This window comes from Hemitrygon akajei, chromosome 7 (assembly GCF_048418815.1).
Source record: "Hemitrygon akajei chromosome 7, sHemAka1.3, whole genome shotgun sequence".
Taxonomy (NCBI): domain Eukaryota; kingdom Metazoa; phylum Chordata; class Chondrichthyes; order Myliobatiformes; family Dasyatidae; genus Hemitrygon; species Hemitrygon akajei.
The window spans coordinates 114,537,135-114,558,752 of record NC_133130.1 but is presented as its reverse complement, the minus strand read 5'-3'; the positions used below and the strand labels follow the sequence as shown (position 1 = coordinate 114,558,752).

Below are 21,618 nucleotides of genomic sequence, written 5' to 3'. Positions count from 1 at the left end.
GGATGGGTTAGTAAATTTGCTTATGACAGAAAGGTTGGGGCTGTCAAGAGGTTACAGCAGAACATTAATAGGATGCAAAACTGGGCTGAGAAGTGGCAGATGGGAGTTCAACCCAGATAAGTGTGAGGTGATTCATTTTGGTAGGTCAAATATAATGGCAGAATATAGTATTAATGGTAAGACTCTTGGCAGTGTGGAGGATCAGAGGGATCTTGGGGTCTGAGCCCAAGGGACTCTCAAAGCTGCAGTGCAGGTTGACTCTGTAGTTAAGAAGGCTTATGGTGCATTGGTCTTCATCAATTGTGGGATTGTGTTTAAGAGCCGAGAGGTAATGTTGCAGCTATGTAGGACCCTGGTCAGACCCCACTTGGGGTACTGTGCTCAATTCTGGTCACCTCACTACAGGAAGGATATGGAAACCATAGAAAGGGTGCAGAGGAGATTTACAAGGATGTTGCCTGGATTGGGGAACATGCCTTTGAGAATAGGTTGAGTGAACCTTGCCTTTTCTCCTTGGAGCGACGGAGGATGAGAGGTAACCTCATTGAGAGGCATTGATCATGTGGATAGTCAGAGGCTATTTCCAGGGTTGAAATGGCTAGCATGAGAGGACATAGTTTTAAGGTGCTTGGAAGTAGTGAGGAGATGTCATGAGTAAGTAGTTTTTTTAAAAAAATGCAGAGAGTGGTGAGTGCATGGAATGGGCTACTGGTGACGGTGGTGGAGGCGGATATGATAGGGTCTTTTAAGAGACTCCTAGATAGGTACATGGGGCTTTGAAAAATAGAGGGTTATGGGTAACACTGGGTAATTTCTAAGGTATGGACATGTTCGGCGCACTTTTGTAGGCCGAAGGGCTTGTATTGTGAAGTAGGTTTTCTATGTTTCTAAATCTGGTAGAGTTCTTCGAAGAAGTAACAAGCGAGGTGGACTAAGGAAAGGGAGTGGATGTCATTTATTTGGATTTTCAGAAGGCATTTGATAAGTCACCACACATGATTCTGTTTAACAAGATAAAATCCCATGGCATTACAGGAAAGATACTGCTACAGATAGAGGAATGGCTGACAGGCAGGAGGCAGCGAGTGGGAATAAAAGGGGACTTTTCTGGTTGGCTGCCAATGACTAGTGGTGTTCCTCAGGGGTCAGTATTGGGACCGCTACTTTTCACATTGTCTGCCAGTGACTTGGATAATGGAATTGTTGGCTTTGTGGTAAAGTTTGCGGATGATACAAAGGTAGGTGGAGGAGTCAGTAATGCTGAGGAAGCAATGTGATTGCAGCAGGACTTAGACAAATTGGAAGAATGGGCAAAGAAATGACAGATAGAATATAGTGTTGGGAAATGTATGATCATGCATTTTGGTAAAAGGAACAATAGTGCAGATTATTATATAAATGAGGAGAAAATTCAAACAACAGATGCACAGAGGGACTTGGGAATCCTCGTGCAAGACTCTCAGAAGATTAATTTACAGGTTGGGTTTGTGGTAGAGAAGGCAAATGCAATGTTGGCATTTATTTCAAGGGGAATAGAATATAAAAGCAATGAGATAATGCTGAGGCTTTATAAGGAACTAGTCAGGATGCACTTGGAGTACTGTCAACAGTTTTGGGCCCCATTTCTTAGAAAGGATATGTTGCCATTGGAAAGAGTCCAGAGAAGGTTCATGAGGATGATTCTGAGAATGAAGGGGGTTAACATATGAGGTACGTTGGGCAGCTCTGGGCCTGTACAGACTGGAATTTAGAAGAATGCGTGGGGACCTCATTGAAACCTACCAAATGTTGAAAGGACTAGATAGGGTGGATATGGAGAGGATGTTTCCTTTGGTGGGTGTATCTAGAACAAGAGGGCACAACCTCAATATTGGGAGGTGACCTTTTAGAAAAATGCCAAACTAATTTTTTCAGCCAGACAGTAGTGAATTTGTAGAATGCTATGCCAAAGACTGTGGTGGAGGCCAATTCCATGGGTATATTAGGCAGAAGTTGATAGTTTCCTGATTGGTCACTGATTCAAAGGATAAGGCGAGAAGGCAGGTGTATGGGGTTGAGTGGGATCCAGGATCAGCCATGATGGAATGGTGGCGCATACTTGATGGGCTGAATAGCCTAATTCTGCTCTTATGTCTTATGGTCTACATTGCAAGGAATAAAGTCCTAACCTATGTCATCAAACACAGTTCAAAATATTTAAACAAAAGCAGTCTGTCACAATCAAGTTATATTTTATAATACTGCTTTGCGTGTCAGACCATGACACCAGAAGGGTAAGAGCAGAATTATACCATTCGGCCCACTGAGTCTGCCCCTTTGTCTGACCAGGGCTGATTTATTTTTCCTTACCCCATTCTCCTGCTTTTTCACATAATCTTTGACACCCTGACTTATCAAGAACTAATCTACTGCCAGACATTGGCATACATTCAGTAGTACAAGTCAAACAGGCAGGTTATTTGTGGGCAAGTGCAGAAATACATCAGGGCACTATTTACTTGCTTATGACGACACAGATGGGCTTTCAACCCACTGCAGCTAAAATGGCTCCTAGCACAGCTGTTCCCAGTCCCATTTCTTGCTTATTCCCTTGTACAAACACATGCCGAGACTGTTCAAATGTTGATGGTTTATTCCTCAATTTCCCTGTACTCCTGCAACATGTCTACAGGAGGGGTTATTTTTATAATCGCCAATTATCCTTAAGTTCACTAACCCTAAATATTGTACAATCATAAACTATTCACACATCTTCAGTCAACTAAACTGACAATAGCTACGTTACTTACCATTTTAATGCAAGCAGTGATACAAATATGCAACAGAAGTAGCAAAAAACCTAATCAGTCCAAGTAAAATCTCAAATATTCCCATAGACAACTTTTCCCAACACATCTTGGTTGTTAAAATAACAAAGTAAGCTCATACCAGAAGTGGCATCAAGTCTGAAAAGAAACAGAATCGTACAGAGCAGAATCTGGCCTGTTTAGCTCATCACACCCATGCCAGCTGTCAACTGTGAAGCCCTTCTGTGCTACCCTTAAATCTATGTTCTTCAAGTTCCTGATTCCCCAGCTCTAGGATAAAGACTGAGTGTCTCTCATGATTTTAGACCTAGAAAGAATGAAAGGGCTAGATAGAGTGGATGCGGAAAGGGTATTTCCTATAGTGGAGGACTCTAGTACCAGAGGGTGCAGCCTCAGAATAGAAGGATGTCCCTTAAGAACAGAGATGAAGAGGAATTTCTTTAGCCAGAGGGTGGTGAATCTGTGGAATTCATTGCCACAGATGGTTATGGCAGGCAAGTCACTGAGTTTATATAAAGCAGAGGTTGATAGATTCTTGATTAGTAAGGACTCTGAAGGTTACAAGGAGAAGGCAAGTGAATGGAATTGAGAGGGATAATAAATCAGCCATGATGAACTGGCAGAAGCAGACTTGATGGGTCAAATGGTCTAATTCTTTTCCTATGCCTTATGGTGTTATTTTATACAGTTTCATCCAATTCTAAAGTTCCAAGGAATAAAGTTTTTGCCTGTACATCTCCCTATAACTCAGTTTCTTAATGCCTAGAAAGAGACTGAAAAGATGACTCCTGTATCCAATACCACAAACACACAAGTATTTTAGATTTGAATTTTTAGTCAAGATACTCAGTCTAAGAATTTCTCTAACAGAATTCAAATGATGAGGAAAAAATATGATATGTTCTTTCACAAAAATTTAGGTTCACATGTAATGCTGGTATTTCACAAACAGAAACCAAGTGGTCAGGTGGAGAGCTGAAGCAGATATCAATTAATTTTTGGGACCTCAGCTCAGAGCCAAACCACACAATAAAAAAAAACTGACCTCTCTCTCTGCCAGCTTTGAAACGTAGGTATTCAATCCAGTTCCCAAATGAGCACAACAGCCAGAAGCTTCACAAATGTCAATTGAGAAAAGAGATTTGAAAAGATATCATGGTGCAACTGGTTTTTTTTGGGGGGGGACTCAATACATTTTGCTGAGCAATTGTCATCTTACATCAGAACTTGATGGAGATAATGGCAGAAATGGAAGTGGTACATTTCTCACTCTATGACAGCACAAAAGCGTCACTAACATATACTGTAAACAGCTGATATACATAAACACAAGAGATTCTGCTGATCCTGGAAATCCAGATTAACAAAAAAAATGCTGGAGGAACTCAGCAGGTCAGGCAGTATCTGAGGGGAAAAAGTCAACATTTCGGGCTGAGGCCCTTCATTAGGACTGGAAAGGAAGGGGAAAGAAATCGGAATAAAAGGACGGGGAGAGGCAGATGAAGTAAGAAGCTGGGAAGTGATAGCTGGAAAAGGCAGAAGTATTAGAAGAGAAGAGTGAGAAAGGGAAGGAGTAGGGGTACAGGGAGAGGTGAGAGAAGAAAGAGACAAGAGAAGAGCCAGAGTGGGGAACTGAAGGGGGTGGGGGGGGGGGGGGGGGGGGGGGAGTTACCAGATGTTAGAAAAATCAATGTTTATCCCTGGTCCATTCGTCTCTCCTCACTAATCTTCCCCTCAACCGTTATTCCTGAAAGAGGCCCCAAGTACTACACCTGCCCATTTACCTTCTCCCTTACCTCTAATTAGGACCCCAAACAGTCCTTCCAGGTGAGGCAACACCTCAGCTGTGAATCTGCCAGGGTCATCTATCCTGTCAGGTGCTCTCGATGTGGCCTCCTCTACATTGGCGAGATGAAGGTTGGGGGCTTCTTTATTGAGCACTGTAGCTCCATCCGCAGAAAGCAGATGGCCAACCATTTAATTCCAACCCCATTTGGACATGTTAGCCCATGCCACCTCTACCGCCAAATGAGGCCACACTCAAGTTGAGGGAGCAACACCTCATATTCTGTCTGAGTAGCCTCCAACCTGATGACATGAACACTGATTTCTCCAACTTCCAGCAAGTTTCCCCCTCCCCCTTTCAATTCCCCACTCTGGCCCCCTCTTACCTCCTCTTTTCTCCACAACTGCCTATCACCTCTCACTGGTACCCCTCCCCCTTCTCCCACGGCACTTCTCTCTAATCAGAATCCTCCTTCTTCAACCTGTTACCTTTTCCACCCATCACCTCCCCACTTCTTATTTCATCCCCATCCTCAACCCATCCATCTATCAGCTGCCAGCGTGAACTCCTACCCTTCCCTCTACTTTCTTATTCCGGCTTCCTCCTCCTCCTCCCAGTTCTGAAGAATTAGTCCCAAGCGTCGACTATTGCTTTCTTTCCATACCTGATTTGCCAGGTTCCTCCAGAATTTAGGGAATTACTTTTACAGGATTGTTTTTATTTATTTTTATTGTGTTTTTTAGCTTACTGTTTTTTCCCAGTATCAAATCCAGAGTAACAACCATTTTGTTCTCTTTTACACTCACACTGAAGAGTGACAATAAGTCTCAAATCTTTATTTAAATATTACACGGTAATGCTTTGCAATAATCTGCAACAAACTAACAGCCACAAATATTACTTATTGTAGATAATCTCCAAAAATGAAGCTATTAACTATTAAACTTTTGCTGCCTTGACATCTCTTACTAGGGCAAGCTACTGGACCTCCCAGACCTGCAGCTCAGCCTGAAAGGACAATGAGGCATGAAAGCAACACAATATGGACAGCTGCCACAAACTGAAGGAAGTGAAAAGAAACCCACAACCCCTAGTAGTGTTGGTGATCCTGGGGGCCTGAGTTCACTGCTGCCTGAAAGTGGCTGCACAGGTTTTCAGGTGGTTAAGAAGGCACATGGTGTGTTGTCCTTATTAGTCGAGGCACTGAGTTGTAAAGTTAGAAAGTTATGTTGCAGCTTTATAAAACTCTAGTTAGGCCACATCTGGAGTACATACAGTTCTGGTCGCCCCATTATAGAAAGGATATCAAGGCTTTGAAGTGGGTGGAGATGAGATTTACTAGGATGCTACCTGGATTAAGAGTGCATGTGCTATAACAATAGAACAAATGGGTCGTTTTCTCTGGAGTGGCAGAGGCTGAGGGGAGATCTGATAGAGATTTGAGATTATGAGAGACAGAGTAGAAAGTATCTTTTTACAGGGTTGAAATCTCTAATACCAGAGGGCATGCATTTAAGGTGAGAGGGGGTAATTTCTAAAGAGATGTAAGGGGAAAGTTTTTAAAAAAAATAACAGAAGGGGGATGTGCCCGGAATGCATTGCCTGGGTTGGTGAAAGAGGCAGACACATTAGGGGCTTCTAAGAGACATTCAGGTAGGCACATCAATGTGAGCAAAATGGAGGTATATGAACATTGTGCAGGCACTAGAGATTAGCTTAGATGACCATTTGATTAGTAATTTGGCAGAATACTGGTTTGAAAAGGTTGTTCCTGTGCCGTCCTGTTCCATATTCTATACTGCATATACAGTAATGAGTGGTTAATTTGGAAAATTGGTTTTTACAATTAATTATAACCTGGAGTGCACAAGAGGTATACATTTGTTCAATGGTTGAAAGATAAAACATTTTAAAAAGCAAGCACACCCATACAACACAATTAATCATCAATCGTTCTGCAAATCAATCTGAATCAGTCAGGATCAAAGGGATAACCAGTACGCTGAACCATATTGAACTTCACGCTGTAAATTCAATAGCAGAGCAGCACAGAAACAACAAGGGGCCGCAATGATGACAATACCAACTCTGCTCTACTCTTGACAGCTTAGATCACGTGACTTGGCACAGCACAGGATATGCTGAAACACCTGCAGCCAAGATAAATGCTTCCACCAACAAAAACCAGGAAACTACAGAGAATCTGATTTATGGATACAGGCAGACTCTGGGTAATGAAGAGGCTCTTTTTTTCCCCAAAAATCAATATTTTCCACATATTATAAAACACAAAGCAAAAAAAATTCAACAACCAAACCTCCACAGCATTTTAAGACCATAAGATAAAAGAGCAGAATTAGGTCACTCAGCCCATTAAATGTGCTCCATCATGGCTAATTTATTATCACTCTCAACTCTGTTCTCCTCATAACCTTTGACCCCCCAACTAACTGACAATCTATCAACCTCTGCTTTAAATACACCCAATGACTTGGCCCCACAGCTATCTGTGGTAATGAATTCCAGATTCACCAGCCCCTGGTTAAAGAAATTCTTCCTCATCTCTGTTCTAAATGCACCCTCAATTCTGAGGCTCTGCCCTCTGGTTCTAGTATCCTCCACTATAAGAAACATCCTATCACCACCTTTCAATATTCCATGGGTTTCAATGTGATCCCCGCTCCTTGTTCTAAACTCCAGCCAATATAGACCCAGAGCCATCAAACACTCATGTTAACCTTTCCATTCCCAGAATTATTCTCATGAACCTCCTCTGGACCCTCTCCAATGCCAGTTGTCTTTTCGCAGATAAAGGGCCTAAAAACAACAAAAAAAATTGGTCCCAAAACTGACCAATGCCTTATAAACTCCGGCATCACATCCTTGCTTATATTCTAGTCCTCTCAAAAGGAATGCTAACATTTCATTTGCCTTCCTTACCACCGACACAGCCTGCAAGTTAACCTTCAGGAAATCCTGCACAAGGAATACCAAGTATGGAAATACCAATGCCTCTGAACAAAATATTCTGCAAAAGGTAGTGGATACGGCCCAGCCCTTCCCACCACTTAGAACATCTACATGGAGTGCTGTCACAGGAAAGCAGCATCCATTAAGGATTCCCACCACTCAGGTCATGCTCTCTTCTCACTGCTACTATCAGGAGGAAAGTCCAGAAGCCTCAGGACCCACACCACCAGGTTTAGGAACAGCTATTACCCCTCAATCATCGGGGATTTTAACATGAAAGTGGACTGGGAAAACCAGGCCTGTACTGGACCTCAAGAGAGAATTTGTAGAACAGCTTGTTGTTGAGCCCACGAGGGGGTTGGCTATGCTGGATTGGGTGTCCTGCAATGATCCGGAGGTGGTAAGAGAGCTTAAGGTTAAGGAACCCTTAGGGAATATGATCGAATTCACTTTGGAATTTAGTTTCTCCTTCTCAAATTTCAATGTGTTGGTATTTCAGTGGAATAAAGGAAATTACAATGGCATGAGAGGGGAACTGGCCAAGGTTGACTCGAAAGGGACTCTACCAGGAAGGACAGCAGAACAGCAATAGCTGGAGTTTCTACAAAAAATGAGGGAAGTGCAAGACAGATATATTCCAAATAAGAAATTTTCGAATGGAAATTCATGGCTGACAAGTGAAGTCAGAGCCAAAGTAAAAGCAAAAAGACAGAGCATACTAGGAATCCAAAGCTAGTGGGAAGAAAGGATTGGGAAGCTGTTAAAAACTTGAAGAAAACTGAGAAGATCACTAGGAAGGAAAAGATGAATTATGAAAGGAAGCTGGTATCAAAGAAGATACTAAAAACTTTTTTAAGTATATAAAGGGTAAAAGAGAGTTGAGGGTAGATATAGGACCAATAGAAAATGACGCTGGAGATATTGTAATATGAGATGCAGAGATGGCAGAGGAACTGAATACGTATTTTGCACCGGTCTTCACAGTGGAAGACATCTGCAGTATATCAAGACATTCAAGAGTGTCAGGGAAGTGAAGTCTGTGCAGTGAAAATTATGACTGAGCAGGTGCTCAGAAAGCTTAATGCTCTGAGGGTGGATAAATCTCATAAACCTGATGGAATGCACCCTTGGGTTCTGAAGGATGTAGCTGGAGAGATTGCAGAGGCATTAACAATGATGTTTCAAGAATCCATAGATTCTGGCATTGTACTGGATGACCGGAAAATTGCAAATGTTACTCCGCTATTTCAGAAGGGTTGGAGGCAGCAGAAAAGAAACTACAGACCTGTTAGCCTGACATCAGTGGTTGGGAAGCTGTTGGAATTGAATGTTAGGGATGAGATTACAGAATACCTGGAGGCACATGACAAGACAGGCCAAAGCCAGCATGGTTTCATTAAAGGAAAATCCTGCCTGACTAACCTACTATAATCTTTTGAGGAAATTACAAAGGAGATGCAGTAGATGTGGTGTACTTGATTTTCAGAAGGCAGTTGACAAGGTGCTGCACATGAGACTGCTTAGCAAGATAGGAGCCCATGGAATTACAAGGGAGTTACTAGCATGGGTAGAGCATTGGCTGACTGGCAGAAAACAGAGAGTGAGAATAAAGGGATCCTACTCCAGCTGGCTGCCAGTTACCTGTGGAGTTCCACAGGGGTTGGTGTTGGGACCGCTGCTTTTTACAAGGCATGTCAATGATTTGAACTATAGGATTAATGGATTTGTGATTAAATTTGCCAATGATACAAAGACAAGTGGAGGAGCAGGTATTGTTGAGGAAACAGAGAGACTTAGTTTAGGGGAATGAGCAAAGAATTGGCAAATGAAATATAAATGTTGGAAAGTGTATGGTCATGCACTTTGGTGGAAGAAATAGAAGGGCAGACTTATTTAGATGAGGAGAGAATTCAAAATGCAGAGATGCAAAGGGACTTGTGAGTCCTTGTGCAGGATACCCTAAAGGTTAACCTTCAGGTTGAGCCAGTGGTGAAGAAGATGAATGCAATGTTGGCATTTATTTCTAGAGGTATAGAATATAAGAGCAGGGATATGTTGAGGCTCTTTAAGGCACTCATGAGAACACATTTGGAGTACTGGGTAAAGTTTTGGGCTCCTTATTTTAGACAGGATATACTGACATTTGAGAAGATTCAGAGAAGATTCATGAGAATGATTTCAGGAATGAAAGTGTCACCGTATGAGGAATGTTTGGCAGCTCTTGGGCCGTATTCCTTGGAGATCAGGAGAATGGGGGGGGGGAGGGATCTCATAGAAACATCAAATATTAAAAGGCCTGAACAGATTAAATATGGCAGTTATTTCCCATGGTAGGGGAGTTTAGGACAAGAGGGCATGACTTCAGGATTGAAGGACGTCCATTTAGAACACAGACACGGAGAAATTACTTTAGTCAGAGGGTGGTAAATCTGTGGAATTTGTTGCCACAAGAGGCTGTGGAGGCCAAGTGATTGGGTGCCTTTAAGGCAGAGATAGGTTCTTGATCAGCCAGGGCATCAAAGGGTATGGGGAGAAGGCAGGGAATGGGGGGGCGGGGGAGAGAGTGACTAGAAGAATTGGATCAGCCCATGATTGAATGGCGGATCAGACTTGATGGGCCAAATGGCCTACCTCTGCTCCTATACCTTATGGTCTAACTGTGAGGGTCCTGGAAGTGTGGTAACTTCATCCACCGAATCACTTTCACAGACGCTTCATCTCATGCTCTCGATAATTTATTGCTTACTTATTTGCTAATTTTTTCTTTGGTCTCTTGCACAATGGTTGATTGGTTGCTCCTTCTGGTTTAAGATGGCACTGGTGAAACACGGTGATGCCTTCTAGTAGCAAACAAATCTACTAACAACTCTATTCATCGCACTTTTTCTGGACAACGATCAATGTAATCAATAGCCTGTACCTTCCCTTTTGGAGTTGTGCTTTTGAACTGCCTGCATGACCTGGCATTTTTATGGTGCGAACTGAAGTCTCGAAGAGACAGTAGGGTTGCGGCATTTTGGGTACTGGCTGAATCGAGGCATTGGAGCTTGGGAGAGAGGAATGAGCCAATGTTTGGCTGATTTAAGCACAGGGCCAGATTGAAAAGATTGGGATGTTAGAGCCGGTGTTTACTCGTTTCTGTGATGAACTTAGGCTTTGGCCTACAGTTAACAGGCTCTTGGATGGGCTGCAGCGATGAACTGGCTATATGCCGTGGACTCACTTTCTTGACCTTCAGTTGAGTTAACTTTTTTTTATTGTTTACACAATTAATTCTTTTTTCACACATTGGGTGTTTGATGATCTGGTTTTAATGGGTTCTTTTGGGTTTGTTTTGTTGCTGCCTGCAAGAAGATGAACTTCAAGGTTGCGTAGAGTATATATACAATTTGATAATGAATGTAATTTTAACTTTGAACTTGTCTGTTCTACTGGGTGAGGTCTTTCAATGATTCCATCGTGTTTCCTGGATTTACTATGTATGCTCGCAAGACAAAGTTTGTGAACCCTTTGCAATCGCCTGGTTTTCTGCATTAATTTCTCATTAATTGTCGTCTGATCTCCATCTAAGTCACAATAATACATACATAATTGGCCTAAGCTAATAACACACAAACAATTCAACTTTTCATGATTTTGTTGAACACATTGTTTAATCATTTACAGTCCAGGCTGGGAGAAGTATGTGACCCCTTGTATTTAATTACTGGTAGAACTTCCCTTAGCAGCAATATACTTCACCAAGCCATTTCCTGTAGCTGCTAATCAGACTTGCAAAAAGATGAGGATTTTAGACCATTCATCCATACAAAACTATTTCAGTTCATCAATATTTCTGGGATACCCTGCATGAACAGCCCTCTTCAGATCATACTACAGCATCTTACAATTGGGTTAAGGTCTGGACTCTGACTTGGCTATTCCAAAACATGAATTTTCTTCTTTTTAAATCATCTGGACCTTTCAGCTTCTCAACCACCTTCTTGTTAGTGATAGCAACTACACTCGCGTCTGCCCATTGACACTCTAGAATATCTGGGATACTGCTAGTGTCTTCCAAGATGAAGAATGCTGCAAAAACACTGATAATTCATCTGCCATTTTTTGTTCCCCAATACTATCTCTCCGGCGTAATTTTCCAGTGGTCTATTATCCACTCCCCTCTCTCTTTATACATCTGAAAATACTTTTGGTATCCTCTGATATTATTGACCAGCTTACCTTCATATTTCATCTTTTCTCTCCTTATGGTGTGTTTTAAAAAAAAAAGTTGCCTCTGTTGGTTTTTAAAAGCTTCCCAATCCTCTAACTTCCCACTAATTTTTGCTATATTACATGCAAAAATATGTGCTTTTGTGCTTTCCCGTGCCTCCCAAGTTCTCCCCGAAACACCATCCACTGCTATTTTATGTCATCCTTGCTAGTGTCCCCTTCCAAACAACTCCAGCCAGACTCCTCTCTCATGCCTCTGTAACTTCCTTTACTCTACTGTAATACCGATACATCTGACTTTATCTTCTCCTTCTCAAACTGCAGAGTGAATTCTAACATTATGATCACTGTGTCTCAAGGGTTCCCTCATCAAATCTGGCTCATTACACTGTCCACAATCCAGAACAGTTGATCATCTAGTGGACTCAACCACGCTGCTCTGAAAAGCCATCTCATAGGCATTTTACAAATTCCCTCTCTTGGAATACAGAAGCAACCTGATTTTCTCAATCTACCTTTATATTGAAATCTCCCATGACCATTATAACATTAGCCTTACTACATTCCTTTTCCATTTCCCATTGAAATTTATATCCCACATCTTGGCTATTGTGCAGAAACCTGTATACTCCCATCAAGGTCTTCTTACCCTTGCAGTTTCTTAACTCTACCAACAAAGATTCTACATCATCCAATCCTATGACACTTCTTTATAAGGATTTGATTTCATGTTTTTTTTAAACCAGCAGGGCCACAATACACCTGTCTATCTGCCTGTCTTTTCAATAGCTTGTGTATCCTTGGATGTTAAGCTCCCAACTATGATTTAATGATGCCCACAATGTCATACCTGTCAATCTCTAACTGCGGTACAAGTTCATTTGCCTTATTTCGTATACTGTGTGCTTTCAAATACAACACCTTTGGCCCTGTATTTATTGCCCTTTTTGATTTTGCCTCATGTTACACTTCACCTCATTCCACTGCCTGCAATATTGCCCTACCATCTTCCTGTCTTTCCACAATCTTACTACACACTGTAAACCAACTGTCCCACCCCCATCATTATAATGAATGATATCAAAAATTATTCAAGACTAATAAGGAACAATTACTGAAAGTGGAAAAAGAAAAAAATTCATTCTGCTGTTCATATGAATGAATTATTCTACGCACATCGGACATTTTGAATTTAATATTATGGGAGCCATTTTGTGTAGGGAAAATCCATACATCAAGTGTTTATACCTTGAGGACAACCTATGCTCATTTTAAACCTGATTAGACATCAGACATCAAGTTTTGTCAATTACAGTTAAGCATACGAGAAGCAGTTCAATATGATAAATTATAATAACTGTGGACATTAATTTCTTAATCCCCCATGAAGATAACCAGATTCAATCGTCAAACCCCTTATTGAGAAAGAAGGCTGTAGCTTCAGGGAGATTCTGAAGAACTTCAATGCTTCTCATTAGGGCCACGGCTGAACAGGTAATTTTACGTCATGGCCCCGAGTGGAGTAACAAATCAGTTAGGCCAGTAACTGATTGTTAGTAACAATCGAATAGGCCAATTCATGAAAACAAAGCACTTTCTCTGGAAAGCAGGATAATAGCAATAAAAAAAAAATTAAATGCCAAATTAGACAGACAGATACGGGAGCAGCCATTTTCATTACCACTTCCAATTCTTTTCAGCTCCATCTCTTGCATATGAATTTTACTTGGAGTCATGCGGATTGGAACAGGGTGAACAATAGCTGTGTCCTGAGCGTTTGGAAAACAGGAGAGAAAAAAGAAAAAGAGAGATTACCACTGGTAATAACAGAAAACATTTAACAGAAAATAACTCAATCGCACTGAGTATTTTTTCTTAAGAAACATGAAAATAATAGCTTGCAAAATAATAAATGACTTTAATGGCAAAAGGTGATGTTACAATAGGGCAATAATAAAAATACACTGAAATGTACATTTACGTTAAATAGAAAATTGCATCACATTCAAATAAACAACCTCTTCCACATAATTTGTAAAATTTTGCCTATGAGTACAACCAAGATATTCTGCCCATGTTCTCATACCCAGCTATTTCCTTCAGCTTCCCCGGGGTTGAAGAGTTCTTTGGGTAGACAAACCTGCAGGACTCAGATGCTCTTTAATCAGTCAGGTAGGATGGACAACAATAATGAAGATTTTATGGATCTCTCTGGAACTTATTTTCAAATGAACTGCATTAAAGGAAAATGTGTTCACAAAGTTCCAGTGACACATGTGCACAAAGTGAATGATGATTTTAATTAATGACACCAGAATGTAAGAGTTGACCTCACGCTAAAAACCCCATAGGACAGCACCTCAGACTAATGACTAAGGTCAGGGACAGCAGGTGCATGGGAATATCATCACAGTAACAAGGACCAATTTTATTCACTATATACACTCAGTGGCTATTTTATTAGATAAACCTGCTCATTAATGCAAATATCTAACCAGCCAATCAGGTGGCAACAACTCAACGCACAAAAGCATGCAGATATGGTCAAGAGGTTCAGATGTTGTTCAGACCTCCAGACCAAACATCAGAATGGGGAAGAAATATCATCTCAGTGACTTGACCATGGAACGATTGTTGGTCCCAGATGGGATGGTTTGAACATCTCAGAAACTGCTGACATCCTGGGATTTTCAGTCTCTAGAGTTTACAGAGAACAGTGCAAAAGAAAAAAAAAAATTCCAGAGTGGCGAGAACTCCTTGTTAATGAAAGAGGTCAGAGTACCAAATAAAGTAGCCACTGGGTGTACAATTACATATACTAGGAGTTTGCTTTGCTGTGGCATGTTGGCATGACATGCAACAAAAACACATTCAACAATTATCAAGAACAAAGAATTATATAAAAAATAAAGTTAGAAGTTCAAGTACGAACATGGAATAAAATGAGCATAAATACCAGCATGTATTTACAATGTAAGCAGCTTTATAGAAAGTGGACAAAGTTTACAGTGTAGTACAGTCAGAGTTATGATAGATGGGGGTGTGGAGATTGGTTAAATAGAATGGTTGATCAGATTAACTGTCTGGGGGAAGGAACTTTTACGATGGCATGAAGTTTGTTTTAATAGCTTGATAATACTTTCCAGAAGGGAGCTTGTGAAAAACACATACAAGTCCTGCAGTGATGGTAGGCTGCAGACAAGGACTGTTTCTGCCAATCTGACAGCTTGTTGCAGCTTTTGTATACTGAGAAGATGCTGCACCGAACCAGACAGTAATTGCTGATGTGACAGTGCTCTCTATGATGATCCGCTCCAAGTCGCATACCATTCATACTTAGAAAATATCGCCATTTTCTTCAATGTCACTGAGTATAAACTTGATACCTTCCAATTTAGCAGCACTATGTAATTAACTTCAGTGGTTCAGGATGGCTTAACACTACATAGGAATGGCAATAAATCTTGGCTATGCCCATAGCAGAATGAACAAATAAGTGAAATGTTCTTGCAATGCATTTTAACTGGACTGTTAGACCAGCAACAGATATCAAGTCATGGAAATAAAACCAGAGCTCATACAGTACTGTGCAAAAGTCCAAGACTTTCGCACAGTCCTGTGGTAATTTTATGTATTGCACTGTACTGCTGCAAAAAAAAATAAATTTCATGACATATGTAATGATAAACCTGATTCTGATACGGGTTTCTATTGTGGACTGGGAGGGGTGGGGGGGGGGGGCATCATGGTCGGGAAAGGGGGAAGGGAGAGGAGAGGAAGTGGGAAGCACGAGAGAAACATTCTTTAATGATCAATAAACCGACTGTTTGGAATCAAGTGACCTTGCCTGGTCTCTCAGGGATGGGTCAATCCCTCACCCCTGGCACTCCTTCTCAGCCACATGTCCCACATTACCCCCCGCAGTGCTCCACCCTCACCATTCCCAATTGCTTGGGGTCCTGAATGCAGGTGAGGGAGGAGGTGAATGGGCAGGTGCAGCACTTAGGCCACTTGCAGGGATAAGTGCTGGGAAGGAGATGTTCAGCAAATGGAGGAGATGTGGGTGAGGGAAACATCAATAGCAGAGGAAGAGAAACTTTCTTCTTAGAAGGACGAGGACATCTCTGATGTTCTGGAAAGTAAAACCACATCCTGGGAGCAGATGCAGCGGAGGCGAAGGAACTGAGAAACGGGAATAGCATTTTAGTCTTTGATTACAGCGATTTGTCCCAAAGATGTACAAGTATGTTAAGTGGCTACCATAAGTTAATCATTGGTGAGGGTAAGTGCCAAAAGAATTAAAGGAGAGTTGATGGAAGTTACAAGGATACAAGATACAAGGAGGGATGGAATCAATGAGATTGTTCTCTGGGATGTCATCAGATACCATACACCAAAGGGTCACCCCAATTGCATTGGAACAATGTTACTCTGTGGGAGATTGGAGAAACTGTTAAAGCAGTGGAAGAGAGCAGAAACTGGGCCACATTCACCAATAAATCCTTCATATAGGAATGCAAACTTTAAAGCCCTTTTATACCACCGAGGAATCCACTTGGGTGGAAATCAAATTCTCTCCAGTGCACTGCCAGACACAGCAATTTAAGAAATAGAGCCAATTTCCTTTTGTTTCCATCTGCCCTTTAAACACTATTGATTTTGTAATTCTGTTAGCTTAGCTGGCTATTAGAGTTCCTCATAATCTTGTTTATGAAGTTTCCTTCAATCTGCTTTCACTGGAATAACTAAAATCCCCTTTATTTTGCAGACAACCGCTTTCCACCCATTTATTGCTTCCCTCTCATGGAATACAACATTTGCAAAATAAAAACAGGTGCTAGAAATACTCAGCCAGTCAAACAGCATTTCAAGACAGTTTTAGGTTAGAGACCCTCAAGAACAGACAGAACTTAGTGATTCGTCATCATTACTAATGCCTCCGCAATTTCTTCAGCCACCTCTTTCAGAAAACTGGGGTGTAGTCCATCTAGTCCTTCTTTTCTTTTGAAGGTTCTCCACAGACATTGACTGTCCTGCTCAGGGTTTCCAACATTTTCTGATTTTAAATTCCACATTTCCTGCATTCAGAGCTCTTTTTAAGTTTGTTTGTTACAAGATTTCATCAGAAGTAATTGCTATTTAATTTTTTGTGATGAATCCAAAACATTTACATAGCCAGGGACACCATCTGACATCCTGCAAACCATCTTAACGTATTAACTCCGAATCTCTGGACATCAAACATCAGCCATCTACATTTATTCCTTTTTCTTTTTGCCACTTATTCCATTTCTAAGGGTTTACTGCAGCCTCTGCTTCCGTCACCATCTCTCTTAACAAATTCCAAATCTTCAACCACTCAAAGATAGACTTGTTTCCTTGGCTAGATGGATTACACCCTAGCATTCTAAAAGAGGTGGCTGAAGAGATTGTGGATGTATTAGTAACGATCAAGAATCACTAAGTTCTGTCATTGTTCAGGGGGCTGGAAAATTGCAAATATCACTCTAATCTTCAAAGGGAGAAAGAAGCAGAAGAAAGGAAATTATAGGCCAGTTAATCTGACCTCAGCAGTTGGGGAGATGTTGGAGTCGATTGTTAAGGATGTGGTTGTGGGGTTCTTGGAGCCAACTAATAAAATAGGCTAAAGTCAGCATGGCTTCCTTAAGAGAAAATCTTGGTCTACTTGGTCTTGTTCTAAAATTCAACCTTTTTGGACAAATTTAAGAGTTTTATTGGAACACAACTTCCACATAATCCAATATTATTTTTATTAGGTGAAATTGAAGGGATAAAATCGAAACCCAAATTGAATAAATATCAGAAAAAATTTATAAAAATTGCACTGGCAGTAGCCAAAAAGGCTATTGCAGTTACTTGGAAATCGGATGCATACTTAAGTATAGATCGTTGGAAGAATGAAATTTCCAGCTGTATTCCACTTGAAAAAATTACTTATAACTTAAGAGATAAATACGAAACATCTTTGAAAATTTGGTGCCCTTATTTACAAAAGACAGGATTAAATATATAGGTGCTCTGAAGATAAAATAATTGGTTATTTGGGGAAAGAAATAAATATATATACTAAAGTTATTACAAACTCCGTGGAGCATGTGGGGATCTTCCGATATCCAGGCACTCTTTCTTTCTTTCTTTTTTTCTATAGGGATGTTAGGGGGGGAGGGGCTAAGGGGAGGGGGGAAGGGTATTCTTTTTCTTTCTTTCTGTAATCATCTGAAAACTTAATAATAAAAAAAGTTTTTAAAAAAAAGAGAAAATCTTGCATGACAAATCTGTTGGAATTCTTTAAAGAAATAACAGCAGGATAGACAAATGGAGGGGAAAAAAGAAGGAAAAGATCGGTTGATGTTGTGCACTTGGATTTTCAGAAGGCCTTTGACAAGGTGTTGCTCATGAGGCTGCTCAACAAGTTAAAAGTCCTTGGTATTACAGGAAATACACTAGCATGGATAAAGGATTGGTTGATTGGCAGGCGGCAGAGTGGGAATAAAGGGAGCCTTTTCTGGTTAGCTACCAGTGACCAGTTGTGTTACACAGGGGTCTGCGTTCGGAACACATCTTTTTATATTATATGTCAATGATTTGGATAACAGAATTGATGGCTTTGTGACCAAGTTTGCAGACGATACGAAGATAGGTGGAGGGGCAGGTAGTGTTGAGGCAGCAGAATGCCCACAGAAGGACTTGGGACAGTTCAGGAGAATGGGAAAAGAGGTGGTAGATGGAATACAGTGCTGGGAAGTATATGGTCATGCATTTTAGAAGAAATGAAAGAATTGACTATTTTCTAAATGGAAAGAAAATACAAAAATCCAAGGTGCAAAGGGACTTGGGAGCCCTTGTGCAGGCTTCCCTAAAGGTTAATTTGCAGGTTGAGTTGATGGTAAGGAAGGCAATTTCAATATTAACATTCATTTTTAGAGGACTGGAATAAAAAGCAAAAATGTAATGCTGAGTCTTTATAAGGCACTGGTGAAGCCTCACTTGGAGTACTGGGAGCAGTTTTGGGCCCCATTTCTAAGAAAGTATTTGTTGAAATTGGGGGGGGGGGGGGGGGGGGGGGGGTTAAGAGGAGGTTCAGGAGAATGATTCCCGGAATGAAAAGGTTACCATACAAGGACTGACTGATGGCTCTGGGCTCGTACTCACTAGAATTCAAAAGAATAAAGGGGATTTCAGTGAAACCAATCAAATATTGAAAGGCCTTAATAGAGTGGATGTGGAGAGGATGTTTCCTTTTGTGGAGGAGTCTGGGTCAAGGGAAGAGCCTTAAAATAGAGGGTGTCCATTTAGAACAGAGATGAGGAGGGATTTCTTTAGGCAGAGGGTGGTGAATCTGGATTCATTACCACAGACGGCTATGGGGGCCAAGTCATTGGGTATATTTAAGGCAAAGGTTCTGTTGTGGGCTGTATCAAAGGTGGTGATGAACCAGCATACAGGAGGGAGATTGAAAACTTGTCTGAGTGGTGTAATAACAATAACCTCTCATTCTATGTCAATAAGACCAAGGAACTGATTGTAAGCCTCAAGAGAGGGAAACTAGAGGTCCACAAGCCAGTAATCATCGGAGGATCAGAGGTGGAGAGGGTCAGTAACTAAATTCCTGGGTGTCATTATCTCAGAGGACCTATCCTGGACCCATCATATAAATATTATTGTGAAGAAATGACGACAGCGCCTCTACTTTCTCAGGAGTCTGTGACGGCTTGGAATATCATCAAAACCCTTAGCAAACTCTAAAGATGTGTGGTAGAAAGTGTGCTGACTGGCTGCATTATGGCCTGGTATGGACCACCAATGCTTTTGAGTGGAAATTCCTACAAAAGGTGATGGATTCAGCCCAGTATATTACGGGTAAAACCCTCCCAATCTTTTGAGCACTTCTACATGAAACGCTGCTGTTGAAAAGCAGCATCCAAAGATTCTAATCTTTTCTTGCCGCTGCCATCAGGTAGAAGGTATAAGTGCCTCAGGACTCGCACCACCAGGTTCAAGAACAGTTACTACCCATTAACAATCAGACTCCTGAACAAAAGAGATTGCTACACTCATCTAAGAACTATTTTAATTGTAATTTCATACTCATTATTTATTTATATCTGCATTTGCACAGTTTTGTTTACATTAACAGTTCCTGATACTTACAGTTGCCACTCTATAGATTTGCTAAGTGTGTCTGCAGAAAAAGAATCTCAGGATTGGACGTGGTGAGATGTATGTACTCTGATAATAAACTTCACTTCGAAGCTTTTATAGATTCTTGATTAGTCAGGGCATAAAGGGATATAGGGAGAAGACAGGAGATTGGTGCTGAATGGGAAATGGATCAGCCATGATGAAATGGCAGAGAAGACTCAATGGGCCAAATGACATAATTCTGTTCCTATATCTCATAGGCTTACAAATAATAAAATAATTTTGCAGCTCTGGCTCGAAAATGAAGAAGATACGCAAGAAAGGAACCGGAATAGCGCAAGCTTGCCTTGCCATTCGAAATGACCGTAGATGACCTATTCAGGCTCCAACAACACTTCTATGCTGCTTCCATAGAACCTTCAATTCTCTCATCTTTGACCTAATTATCCAAGTTATCTTCCACAACCCTCCAGGTTAGACTATCAATAACTCCTGTGGCAACACCCACTCATTTAGCATGGTTTCGGTTAGAAAATTCCCATCTACCCTGTTATATCCCCCTTTATCTTGTGTATTAGTAGGAATACCCTAAGGATATAAATGCTGAGGCTTTTAAAAGGCATTCATCAGACCACACTGAATATTGTGAGCAGTTTTGGGCCCCTTTTCTAAGAAAGGATGTGCTGGCATTGGAGGCGGTCCTTTGGAAGAGAGACAAGGTGGAATTTCTTTAGGCAGTGTGTGGTGAATCAATGGAATTCATTGTCACAGATGACTGTGGAGACCAAGTCACTAGGTATGCTTAAAGTGGAGCTTAGTAGGCTGTTGATCAGTCAGGGCATCAAAGGTTACAGGGAGAAGGCAAAATGGAGCTGAGAGGGATAACAAGTCAGCTACAATGAAATGGTGGAGCAGACAATGGGCTGAAAGTCATAATTCTGCTCCTATGTCTTATGGCGTTACTACTTTAACCATGCATGACATCGTTTTTATCCTAGCCATTACACCAGTGAATCCCTTTTGGACAGTCTTCAGTGCTGGTATAACCTTTCTGGACTAAAGGGACCACAGTAGTTACTCCAGGCGCAACTCAACACCTTGATAGTTGTACCAATACCATTCTACTTCTATAATTCCAACTCCCTGGCAAAGGCCACAAAACGCGATTCAAATTCACTTCCTTTCCCCCACACCCATGAATGCAAGAGTTAATAAAGTCATCCCATTCTTTTCCCACTCCATTCCAAAGCATATTCTTTCAGACTTGACAAGATTCCCAATAAACAAGTTGAGGCTTAGGTTACTCCCTATCTGTCCCGGGGCTGAAGGACAGTCTGTGTATGTGGGTGGGTGGGAAGAAGGAAATGGGCTTGTTTTGCTGTTGTTGATTTGTTGCTTGTTCTATCTGTTTTGTGTTCTGTATTGTTCTGCCAAGCATTGTGAGTGTGCTATGTTGGCGATGGAATGTGTAGCAGCACATCCCCAGGAAGTTGATTAAAAGAGGGGTACGACTGGCAACTCAATATACCAGGGCTCTGTTGTTTTAGACGTGATAGTGATTAAAGAGGGAGGGGTTGGCATTACTAGTTGGGGAAAATGTCACGGCACTGCTCAGTTAAGACATACTGGAAAACTCGTTTAGTGAGGCTTTGTGGGTGGAACTGAGGAATAAGAAAAGTA

The 21,618-nt window shown here is 41.2% G+C and overlaps 1 protein-coding gene across 10 annotated transcripts in view; it reads right to left on the bottom strand.

Annotated features, from left to right (window-relative positions):
- The window catches only part of reps1 (RALBP1 associated Eps domain containing 1), a 116,221-nt gene that overhangs the window by 21,110 nt on the left and 73,493 nt on the right, over positions 1–21,618 (bottom strand). For all 10 annotated transcript variants that reach the window (XM_073051790.1, XM_073051792.1, XM_073051795.1 and 7 more), the window contains one exon: positions 13,457–13,544. In XM_073051790.1, coding sequence (XP_072907891.1) covers positions 13,457–13,544 — 88 coding nt within the window. The remainder of the gene's footprint in view (positions 1–13,456; positions 13,545–21,618) is intronic.